We start from the raw sequence: 12,912 nt of genomic DNA on the forward strand, positions 1-12,912 counted from the left end.
AGAGACATACAAAATAAAGGTTACAATTCAAAAGGGGGTTCAGGAACAGAGGGATCGAGGACTTTATGTGCACAAATCATTGAAGGTGAAAGGGCAGGTTGAGGGAGTGATTAATAAAACATAAGAACTGCTGGGCTTTATAAATAGGGGAATAGAATATAAAAACAAGGAAGTTATGATAAACCTCCACAAAACCATGGTGCAGCCTCGACTGCACTATTGCATAAAGCTTTGAGCATCACACTTTAGGAAGGATGTGAAGGTATCAGAGGAGGTGCAGGAAAGACTCACAAAATTGATTCCAGGGAATGGGATGAGGAACTTCAGTTATGTGGGTACATTGGAGAAGCTGGAGCTGTTCTCCTTGGAGAACAGAAGGTTGAGAGCAGATTTGACAGAGGTGTTCAAAATCATGAGGGGACTGGCAGAGTATGTAGTGAGGAACTGTTGACATTGCCAGAAGGATCGTGAAGCAGGGGACACCAATTTAATGCGATTTGCAAAAAAAGCAATGGCAACATGAAGAAAAGTTTTTTATGCAGCAAGAGGTTAGGATCTAGAATTGTCTGAGAGTGTGGTGGAGGCAGGTTCAATCAAAGTTTCCAAACGACAATTGGATCATTATCTGTCGAGAAAAAGTTTTCAGGGCTATGGAGAAAAGGCGAGGGAATTTGACAAGGTGAGTTGGCCTTGCAGAGAACCGCAGAGACAACTGGGACGAGTTGCCACCTTCTTGGCTGTAACCATTCCATGATTTACACATGATGACTGAATTGAACTGTAATTAAGCATAAAATACAAGGTAGCTCTTAAACCAGTTCCCGTCAAGCCTTCCATGACAGAGGCTTTCTCACAGGAGTACTCCCGGTGAACGCTCATCCTGCTTGGATGGAGACCTTGGACTTCAAACACCACAAAACTCTCTTCTCAAGCTCTGACAGACTGGAGGATCAGATTGAGAGTCCAATTACACACAGATTTGTGCTCACCCATTGTTGCTCGGTGGCACAGTGGTTAGCACTGCTGCCTCACAGCGTCAGGGACCCAGGTTCAATCTGCGGCCTTGGGTCACTGTCTGTGTGGAGTCTGCATGTTCTCCCCGTGTCTGTGTGGGTTTCCTCCGGTTTTCTCCCACAGTCCGAAAGATGTGCTGGTGAGGTGCAGTGGCCGTGCTAAATTCTCCCTCAGTGTACCCGAAGAGGCGCCAGAGTGTGGCGACTAGGGGATTTTCACAGTAACTTGATTGCAGTGTTAATGTAAGCTGACTTGTGACACTAATAAATAAATTTTTTAAAAGGCACTAAAAACATTGCTGGAGTGTCCAGCGACAGGGCAATAGCCTGATTGCTGTCTCCAGCCAGATCATTTAAATGATAATTGATTTGTTGAAGATTAGGCTGAACCACCCAATCACTGCAGCTGCGGATTTTGCATAAAAAGGTTTTTTTCCCATCTCCTTAACTAATACGAAGAAACGCATGCCACCATCTTCGGGTCTTGCCAAAGCCCATGGGCCTTTGCGGGGCTTACTCACTCTGATGCCAGTGACCCTGCCACAAGGTGATGGCTTTGGTGGAACCAGAAGACCCCGCTGGCGGGAGGGGCAGGAAAATCCTGTCCTAGGTCTCTGTCCAGGCAGACTGAAATGCCTGGCTGCAGCGAATGGCAGCATAGAAGGGTGAGCCGGAATGCATGCGAGTGAAGGACAGCACTCAATTTTCTGTCAGTGATTTCAATGGAGCAAAGTCAAGAAGATGCCTTTGCAGACATGCAGACACTGACACCCATTCACCGTGTTATGGGTGGGAAGGTGGTGGACTAGCCACCCATCCTATTTTACATGCCCCACCCCACCGTCACCTGCAAATATGCTGATTGGTATAGGGCTATAAAATCCCCCAATGTATTGTTACCAAGGGGAAGCACTGGTGCAAAATACTTAGGGCAATTACTCATCACATTTGGACTACAACATTAATCATACTTTGCCTCAATTGTGCACAAATTGTAATGTCTTATTAAATCTAAGGATAGCGTTTATGACAGCTGAACCAGGGCACAAGAAAGTGTTAGTCAATATGCATTAGACCATGGCCAGATACACAATTGGATAAGACTATATCGAATGACTGAAAATTCCAGGAAAGCACCATAGTTACAAGATGTATGGCAGTGCTCAAGATCAGACCTCAGGAAGATCCTCAACATTTTTCTTTGCAAAGCAAGAAAACATTGAGAGGACTCTCTGTTGATAATGTCAAATATACATTTATATCACTGTGCATTTATTTATACACAGCCCAATCTCAATCACAGTATGAATATTCTTTAGATTGATAAATTATGAACTGCAATCGAAAGTGTATCATTTCATTTCCAGCAGGGTGTCTTTGTTCTAAAGAAAAGGAATGGACAGTTGAATGTTTGTCTTTGGGAACACGATGAATGATCTCAGGTCACTTAATTAATCATTTCTTTCAAGAGGCCCACAGAAATAGTACAGGTTGACTTCACATTAGTCATATTAATCTTTCATAACTTCATTCCTCTGTGATGAGGACAATCTGTGATACAGAAATCATAGGCTGGACCTGAACCGGAATTCTATCATGCGCCACACGAACTAACCAAAAAATCCTGCATTTGTGTCTTACTCATTATTGCACCAGTTGTTACTTACCATAATGAGTAGGCTGAATAATTTGTGCATCCTCTGAAAAAAAATCATGAAAGTATTTTTTTTTGCAAATAATTTAAAACTGTTTCATGCTAATTTCATACAAATCGCCTGATAGTTACAATCCTCTGTGTTGTTGTTGCCTGGGACTTGGACGCTCAGAGATATAAGCTGCAGCTTCAGGTTTCAAGTTATCAAAAGGTGATCCTGACTCTTCAAATTTACCGATCTAAACTAGGTGGCAAGCAACAGAGCAGGAAAGCTCTTTCCAACACAATCTGGGAATGATGAGTTAGACACAGCCAAAGGCGTGGAAGCCCAAACCAAGCAAATGATCGAATGGGCTTTGGAAGGATTTCTGCCTTTGGGGCCAAAGGGTTTGGAACCACCGGAAGGTAAGATTGAGCATAGATTGGGACAAACTCCAGCGAAATGGACACTATGTGTAGAGATTTTTCTCTAGTGTAAATGACAATGTTGTCGCATATATGTTGAGATGAGAAATTATTACAACAATTATGCATAGCGCAGAAGATAGCCTCAACGAATATTCTCGCTTTAAAAGAAAAGGCATCATTATGATAATCTGGAAATTTCTGTTTCTGTGCTATTGAGGTTAATTGAGGGAGATTGAAGATTGTGAAGATTTTTTTGATGCATTATTTGACTGTTTTCAACATGTGTGCTACTGTATCACCCACACAATGGATCACCCATTAAATGAAAGAAACTTGAATTAGTTCTGAACTTATATTTGGAGGCACGTAAACAGTGGAGCTGGTGAAATGGCCAATACATAAAATTAATTGAATGAAACTGTTGAAAAATAAAACACCTTGAATTAGTGCCTGGTGCTCCAGTCTTCTTTGTACTGTTGGTTCCACAGCTAAATTTTCATTGGCAGCTTCAGCTGATCTACTGACGATCATGAAACCGTCGTTGATTGTTGGAAATGCCCATCTGCTTCACTAATATCCTTTAGGGAAGGAAATCTGCTGTCCTTACTTAGTCTGGCCTACATGTGACTCCAGAGCCACAGCAATGTGGTTGACTCTGAACTGCCCTCTGAAATGGCCTAGCAAACTACTCTGTTCAAGGGCAACTAGGGATGGGCAATAAATGCTGGCCAGTCAGCGATGCCCATGTCCCACGAATGAATAAAAAAAACTTATTTGCTTTCTCACAGCTTTGACATCCAGTTACTTAATTTAATACTGAGGTTTCCTTGTTGAGGCATGAGGCACATCGAAGTTGATATTTCTCCTAAAAAGCTTGGTGTGTTGCATTGTAAGGTAGCTCCCAATTATTCAGGGTATATGATGTGCTTGTTCAAAATTTGAGTGGCATATTTGAGAATTATTCTGACTGTGGAATAAGATTAACATTCCCTGTGTGATACCACAAGGGTCTTTTGACCTTCTCACATTGCTACTGGTGTTCATTAGGAAAATGATGGAATTATTTGCCTCATTGAATAATGCAAATTGCAGTCTCATATGGAATGAATGTTTTGTGACCCAAGCCAATGGTATGGGAAGAGGTGAATGGACAGGTGTTACATTTATATGGTTGCCTGGGAAAAACAGAAGGCAAAATAGAATAATTAACCAATATCTTGTGGAGGGAATCAGAGAGGAGAGAAGAGAAGAAGATATGCTTCATTGCAACCTCATTTTGTGGGTGGTAGAAATTGTGGGAGAGCATTTGGCAAATGTGGAAGATGATCTGGGCGAAGGTGAGGAAAAGTGGGAAGGGTTGAAATCAATGACTCTGGAATTGGGACAGATATAGGCAGTTTCAACTGACAAAAATCAATATATTTCAGAAGGTTTGGTAATGAAAGTGGAACCATCACAGTAAATGTAACAGAGATGGAGTAACTGGGAGAAACGAAGCATAGGCAGCTTGTCAGTTCCTATGATTAAAAGCATAGCACTGACCATTGACTTGATGCATTATTAATGTACAGATTCCTAACTCATTAATATGGATATTCCTTTGCTAGATTAGCAGCAACCTTTTAAAAATTTCAGATGAATACCTTATTACCCTATCAGACAGAGGAATCTCTGATGATGTGTTCAACATTCATATGCTAATATTGCAAATGGTTTCTCAGCTATCATGATTAAAACTGAAGGTACTGGCAACAGACATCAGGTTCATTATTAATAGCAAATTCTTCTTCTTGGGTAGTCTCTCGGAGTCGAGGATGACTTGCTTCCACTCTAAAAGTGAGTTCTCAGGTGACTGAGGAATCCAATGTGTGACCGACAGTCTCTGTCACAGGTGGGTCAGACAGTGGTTGGAGGAACGAGTGGGTAAGGTGCCCAGATTGCCACCCGTTCCTTTCTCTGTTGAGGCTTGGCTTCAGCTTGCTCCCGGTTTGAAAGTGTTGAGCTCCTTCCTGGATCATTTTCCTCTATTTCAGACAGCCTTGCGCCAGAATTCCCTGGTCTCGGCGTGGATGTGGCATTTCTTCAAGGAGGCTTTGAGGGTGTCCTTGAAGCATTTCATCTGCCCTCTTGGGCTTGCTTGCTGTGTGGAATCTCCGAGTAGAGTGTTTGTTTTGGGAGTCTCGTGTCAGGCACACAGACAATGTGGCATGCCCTGTGGAGCTGATTGAGCGTGGTCTATGCTTCAGTGCTGGGGATTTTGGCCTGAGCGAGAACACAAACATTGGTGCACCTAATTGGTTCCAGTGGATTTGCAGAATCTTATGCAGGCAGCGCTGGTGGCACTTCTCCAGAGTTTTGAGGTGCCAGCTGTACATAATCCATGTATCTGAGCCATATAGGAGGGCAATCTTAGTATAATCTGCAAACTTGCTAATCAGACCAGCTACGTTTTTTTCCAAGTCATTTATAACAAACAGCAGAGGTCCCAGCACTGATCCCTGCAGAACACCACCGGTTATAGACCTTCATTCAGAAAAACACCCTTCCACTGCTACCCTCTGTCTTCTGTGGCCAAGCCAGTTCTGAATCCATCTAGCTAGTTCACCCCTGATCCTGTGTGATTTAATCTTTTGCACCAACCTGCCATGAGGGACCTTGTCAAATACTTTGCTAAAGTCCATGTAGACAACATCCACAGCCCTTCCCCCATCAATCATTTTTGTCACCTCATCAAAAGCTCAATTACATTAGTGAGACATGACCTGCCTCGTACAAATCCATACTGTCTGTCTTTAATAAGACCATTCAGTTCCAAATGTGTATAGATCCTATCTCTAAGAATCTCCTCCAACAATTTCACTATCACTGACGTCAAGCTCACTGGTCTACAATTACCAGGGTTATCCTTGCTACCCTTCTTAAATAACGTAATAACATTGGCTATCTTCCAATCCTCTGGGACCTCACCTGTGGCCAACGAGGAAACAATAGATTTCTGTTAGATTTCAGAATTCATCTCTTGTCTCCCTCAGTAATCTGGAATAGATGCTTTCTGGCCCTGGGGATTTGTCTACCTTAATGCTTTTTAATACACCTAACACTTCCTTCCTCATAATGATGACTTGATACATTGCTCATAGTCTCCCTAACCTACTTTCTTCCTCAATTATTAGTATCTCTCTTACCCTCTCCCTCCCTCCCTCCCTCCCTCGCCTGCGCTTCTTCACCCTCCTTACACCCGCTTCCCTACTTTATGCCTCCCTTTTCTGTTCTCTAGCTTTCTCCCCTCCCCCCTACTTTTCTCCTTCTCTTTCTCTTGCACTCCATCCTTTCCTCTTCTCCACCTTCCTGCCACCTCCCATTTCCTTGCCTTTGTTCCACATTCTCCTATATTTTAAGCTCTCTCAATAAGCACCCCTGCTGTGGCCCAAACACGTCATTTGGTGTCCTCCAATTTGAGCAACTGTGCAGCAAGATTCCTAAGATTACACCCATTGGCACTGAGTTTAAAATGGTCCATCTTTGTGAGCAGTCTTTCAGCTGTTTGTTAACAATCTGGTTTCTGTATTTACCATTGCCACCTGCTGTGTTTTCTCTCCTTGCTGTCTATCACTGGTATTCAACCAGCAGTGGGCAGGGGCCATGCCATATAGCCTGATTGGGGGGAGGAGGGGGGGAGGGGGGGTCCATCCTTGTCAGATACTCTGTGCCTAGTGGAGGAACTTGCCAATGGCAAAGGAGGGATCTACAGAAAGCCACCCCCTTGCCATTTACAGCAATTCCCCCTCCCCCCATCACCAGGGCCTTTGTGATGATCCAGTCCCACTTCCAGGGGCTTTAGCATCAATCCTCAGCCTACTGCAGTTCCAGCAGTGACTTCCGCTCTTGGTGGAGCAGCTGGTACTTGCGAGCTGCCAGCTTCTGATTGGCTGGAAGCTCTCGGAGGCAGGACATCCACCATAAGGAGAATTGCTGGAAATTCCCCCTTCACGAGCCAAAAGCTCTAACAGAAGCCAACAGGCTGTCTGATTGGGATTTAATCCCAAAAAGAGCTCCCAGAAATGGCTGCAATGGGGTTGCCACCTGCTCTCCAGTTGGTGGATGGGGTCACAGCCCCAACCATTACATTCCACTGATTATTTCTATTGACCATTGTTTAAGCAATAGAATTGATTAAATAGTTATTTGAAACCTTGGAATGCCACTGCATCAGAGATAGCATCGAGAATATCAGGCGGGACTTTACAACCTCGTTGGTCCCGAAACCGTAAAATCCCGTTTGAGTCAACAGACCTTTCCATGGTCCACCCCTCGCAAGCTCCAATTTCCGTGGCGGGCAGGCTGGTAAAATTCCAGCCATTTTCTCTAAATGAATCATAGAATCCCTACAACACTGAAGGGAGCCATTTGGCCCGTCAAGCCTGCACCATCAACAGTTCCAGCCAAGCCCTATACCTGTAACCCCACATATTTACCCTGCTAATCCCCCTGACAGTAAGCAGCAATTTACCATGGCCAATCAACCTAACCTGCATATCTTTGGACTGTCGGAGGAAATCAGACTGCCTGGAGGAAACTCATGCAGACATGGGGAGAACGTGTAAACTCCACACAGACAATCCCCCAAGGCTGGAATTGAACCAGGTCCCTGGCACTGTGAGGCAGCAATGAAGATAAGAGTTTGCAAGAAGCTTCTGGTCAGGTGATAGATCCCATTCAAAAAGTTCAGTTTCACCAGTGGCTACCTTCATGATATCACTGTAGATCCAAATGTGCACAACATATTTGGTGAAGATATGTTATTAATTTATTGTTAATTATGTGTTCAATATGAAGAGAGAAGTTTCAATGTTGCAACTATATGCTTCAGCCCTCAACATAGCAGAGCACCCCAGTCCATCAACATCTACCATTTTCTACACCAGCGATCCTGCTCCTTCTTCAATTAAGATTGCCAGTTTTCTGCTGGATTCCTTATCCACTAAAGAACTTGGTTGAGAATGGTGAAACAAATTTTACACAGAGCCTTCTTAGCCTCCAGAAAGATGAGAGTTCATTCTTCAAAATATCCAAATTCAACAAATAATCCCAGATGATATGTAACATGGTCAGATCCAGAATAGAGGTTTACCCTACCCGAATTCAAAACAGCATTTCCCTACTGCACCAGAATGACATTTCTCAACCAGCTATCATGCACCCTCTCTGAGTAAGGTAGTCAGTTCAGTAGCAACTCATGTCAAATTGCAGGTCCATTTTGCTACTGTCCCATGCTCACCCCCAGCTGGATTTAAAATGCCAAAATTATTTCTATGTGAGACTCTTCCAACTTGCAGAGGAAGGAGACATTTATCCCACTGGATTTGAACAATGCTCTGCAAAATTGCCTTTGAAGAAGAAAAAGTTGGAGATATGAAAATCTGTAATTTGGGACTAAATAGCATTGATGGGAAGTTACACAATATCTTAACCAAATCTGAGGATAGATTTCTAGACCATTGTTGCACACTGCCATCAGTTACATCTTGTAACTAATTGTCAAATCAGAAGGACATGGATATGTGGCTGGTAAAATTCATCTTCCACAGAGGCATTAACAACCCATCCAAAAAAGCAAAATTGAACAGGGTGTATAACAGGCAGTCAATCGATCACCCATGAAGTTGCATTTTATGCACATGTTTATCCATTTGAATTTCAACCACAGACCACCAAATCTGTCAGCATTCCATAGATGCACAATGCTGTCTTTTGTCGTCTTTGCATAGCTTTGTCTTGTACAGAGTAACAATGATGTTCTTTGATTTTCAGAAGAACGAAATCCTTACAAAGAGGTTTATACAGAAAGTTGGGTGGAGCCTGAAGCTTCAGTTTATCCTCCGCCTCCCCCAGCCAAAAAAGCAAGAAGAAGCACAGAGAAGCTAAAAGTCAAAGAAATAATAGACGAACAGACTCGAGGTACGAACCTGTTGTTCAACTGGCTTGTTTAACAAGTATCAAATGGATTGCAAAGGGAAACCTACCAGAATCCCTTCAGCAGAAAGAAAATATGGGAAATTAACTCTGAATATTCAGACTAATTCTTGGATCTAAATATATGATGTTTGGTTTTTGTCTATATGCCTGATCTACCTCCACAAAAATACCATTACCATTTGGCAAGGAATCATTGATTGTACCCACACAATCATACATGCTGTCTTGCTCAGTGCTTAAACTTGTGCTCAGAAGAAAGTATTCAACTCTTATTCTGTGATTCATTTGTGATCAGCAGCATATCATAACACAGCCAAACAATGCCTTTCAGCTCTTTCACACTCGGAATAGAACATAGAACAGTACAGCACAGAACAGGCCCTTCGGCCCACGATGTTGTGCCGAGCTTTATCTGAAACCAAGATCAAGCTATCCCACTCCCTATCATCCTGGTGTGCTCCATGTGCCTATCCAATAACCGCTTAAATGTTCCTAAAGTGTCTGACTAGCTTCTGAAATATCAAGGTTAGCCTCCACAACAGGCCTAATCATATCCTTGGACTTTCTTTGGTTTAAAAACACTTCACCTTGAGCTACCTCAGTGATTGAAGTTCATAAGATGGCAGGTTGTTTATTCCAATCGGAACCCAAAGAGCCAGAAAGTTCGTGACAGCTAAATACTGGAATGACCTGCTAGAGGCTGTACAATCCATACTGCTGCATGAGCAGCACTGCACCACTTCCTTTCAACCACACGCAGTGATGTCTGACTGGAAAATTCACGTGTGAAGCTATCATGTGTGACAGCACCAATATGCATACTCATTCCTACTGTGCACTCCACCCATGTGGCTATTGATCTATTGGAAAGCAGATAATACCAACAAGGTCAGTGGAGCTTTCTATGGTTCTTATCACTAACCTAGCCTTTGAAATCAGAAGAGTCCATTGCAGCATCTAGATCTGCAGCAGCATTCACGGCACTGTCCTCAGGGCCACAATGCAAATTGTTCAAACTTACAGATGATACCAAACTGGCAGCAGTAATAAAAATGAAGGAGATAGCCCAGAAATAACAATGAGTTTAAAAAAAAAGTGCTGCTGAAATATAAGATAAACATAAAGCTATGAGGAGAGACCAAACAAACTAGGGTTATATTCTGTGGAATTTAGAAGGTTAAGGGGTGATTGGATCAAACGTTTCAGGATATTATGGGGAACAGATCGGGTAGGGAGAAAATATTTTTACTCATTGGGGACTGAAATATTTGAGCCAGTCCTCTCAGGATTGAAATTAGAAAATGCTTCTTGATGCAAAGAACAAGGAAAAGTACAGCACAAGAACAGACCCTTCACCCCTCCAAGCCGGTGCCCGTCATTATGCCCTAAGTAAACAAAAAAAAACCTTCTGCCCTTCCTCGATCCATATCCCTCTATTCCCTCCCTATTCATGTACCCACCCAGATGCCTCTTAAATGTTGCTAGTATCTCCGCTTCCAACACCTTCTCTAGCAGCACATTCCAGGTACCTACCACTCTCTGCATGAAAAACTTTCCCTGCACATCTCCCTTAAACTTTCCCCCTCTCACCTTGAACCTGTGCCCCCTTGTAATTGACACTTCCACCCTGGGAAAAAGCCTCTGACTATCCACCCTGTCTATGGTACAAATTTGAAACCCTCTTCTGCAAACAGTAATTGATGCTGGATCAATTGTTAATTTTAACACTGAGATTGGTAGATTTTTGCCAGCCGAAGATATTGAGGAGTATAAGGAAAAGGCAGGTATTTGGCACTAGATTCGACGTCAGCCATGTTCCTTTGTTCCCAACATGGGATGGAAAAAAATGGATGACTCAGATACTCATACATGTACTCCATGATTAGTATTTAAGTAGCTATGGATGACATTGAATGTCTTCTCTGACTTGATGTTTAACATATCAAATCAATGCCACAATCACCTAAGTTAATAAATGATAGACTTTACAGAAAAAAAACAGTAGAATGCAAGTCACAGGAAATCATCATCAAACTGTATCTGGTCAGTTCACACCTTGATTGCTGAGAAACAAGAAAAACATTCAAAAAGCATTGGAGGCTGTGTAGAGAAGATCCATAAAGCTTGTGACAGGGATCGAGAGAAAGACCAGAGATACTTTAGCTTTTCAGACTGGAAAGAAGACATGTAAGCGGTGACCTTCTAGAGTCATATAAGATTGTTGAGGGAATGAGAAAGTAAAGCTGGAAAACTACTTTAAATTAAACTGTGAGTAAACTAGTTCAGACTCGTAAAAAATGATTTTAAGTTTGCAATTTGGAAGCTTTCCTTCATGCAGAGAATAATTACCACTTAGAATGGACTTCACCTCAGTGAGTAGAGGCAAAAACTGGACTCAATTAGATATAACAACAGGGATAGACAACAACTTGGTGTTGTCTCTCTCTGAACCGATAAATTAATTGGACAAATTGCGTTCTTCATCTGTAGGTTACTTGTAATATTTTGAGAGCAGTTCCATGCAGAATGCACACAGAAATTAGATTCCAGGTGAATTTTGAAACCACCCATCGAATTTGAAAAGAATTACTGCTCATTTTCCATTAACAAATTGTCCTGTGGTCCTCAACTTATGCAACCTGGGTTACTGATTGAAAGCAACAAAAGACTTTTCCAATTGGACTCAAATAGGTATCTGAAATGAAAGTGGGACTGAGGGGTTAAACCACCCAGTATTGCTCGGTTAGAGCCACAAATGGAAAATAAAAATGGATTTTAAAGGAGCAAGCAGCTGCAGAGAGAATGGTGGATAATTTTGCCGAAATTCTTAGTTGAGTGGTGTGGAAGGAGTTGCAACTCCAGTAACCAACTAAAGTAGAGACATCTTTTTAAAAATTGTGGCAGAATTTATTCTTTGCCTTCAGGGAGGGAGATCGAATGAGGAAAGTTGCCATGGGAGAGATTCGAGGGACAGATGAGGAAGCGGAGGAGCTGCATCAACAGTAGCAGGAAGGAGAGTACACTGGAGCTGCACCAGGTGCTATCAGAGCACATGTGGAGAGGGGAGGTCGCGGAGGCGACCTTAATCTTTCACCAAAGTTACAGTGAAGGAGTGGGAGAATCCCCTAAGGAAATTCCCAGTGCTGATATCTGATTAATGAGCCTTCTCCAGTGACAGGGTGTTTGTATTGACACTGACTGTCCCAGTCACTCCCTTTCACTGTCCTTGAGCAACTTGCCTTGGAGATCTACACCATTCTGTTCCAGTGTCTCTCTCCACTGCTTGCCTTAGCCCAGCAACACTTCTACAGCTACATAGCGAACCTGGGGATTCTCTGTGCTCCTGCAGGCCTCACAGGTATTACTGTTGACAGACTTGTCTGTTCTTTTCCCAATTAGTTTCCCTGGATACTATCCCCGTTAAAGTGATGCATGCTTTGAAATCTTCAGAAGTTCCAATGGATGAGTTCACCAGCAGTTGCATTCCCGATGACTGTTTATTGAAATTAGACTTTGTCTCAGAATTTACACAAATAAAGTGCGTAATTCACATGATGTCTAGGCGTTCTGCCTTACTTTCAATTGGACTTGAGGGCAGTGGGAAATCTGGGCTTGAATATTTAATGCTGATCACCCATTATCTAATCGCAATAAGGATATTGGTTTATACATAGCCCAAAAGTGTATGATGCTTCAGTGCTACAGCAATGATATTGAAAACAAATCTCAAACGTCAACCATATTTTTTTTATCAATGTTTTTTGTATTTCAGAGAGACTAGTCTTTGATGTGAGGCAAAACAGCAGGAATATTGAAGGTAAATATGTTCAGATGTTATTAAGAAACAACTTTATACAACAA

The 12,912-nt window shown here is 42.5% G+C and overlaps 1 protein-coding gene across 13 annotated transcripts in view; it reads left to right on the forward strand.

Moving 5' to 3' along the window:
- The window catches only part of dnmt3aa (DNA (cytosine-5-)-methyltransferase 3 alpha a), a 516,733-nt gene that overhangs the window by 369,035 nt on the left and 134,786 nt on the right, over positions 1 to 12,912 (forward strand). For all 13 annotated transcript variants that reach the window (XR_013497772.1, XR_013497773.1, XM_078213021.1 and 10 more), the window contains 3 exons: positions 2,916 to 3,072; positions 8,887 to 9,033; positions 12,824 to 12,868. Coding sequence is in view for 11 of the 13 variants with exons in the window: in XM_078213021.1 (XP_078069147.1) it covers positions 2,916 to 3,072; positions 8,887 to 9,033; positions 12,824 to 12,868 (349 nt within the window). In the remaining 2 variants the exon portion in view is untranslated. The remainder of the gene's footprint in view (positions 1 to 2,915; positions 3,073 to 8,886; positions 9,034 to 12,823; positions 12,869 to 12,912) is intronic.

Source organism: Mustelus asterias, chromosome 5 (genome assembly GCF_964213995.1).
Source record: "Mustelus asterias chromosome 5, sMusAst1.hap1.1, whole genome shotgun sequence".
NCBI lineage: Eukaryota > Metazoa > Chordata > Chondrichthyes > Carcharhiniformes > Triakidae > Mustelus > Mustelus asterias.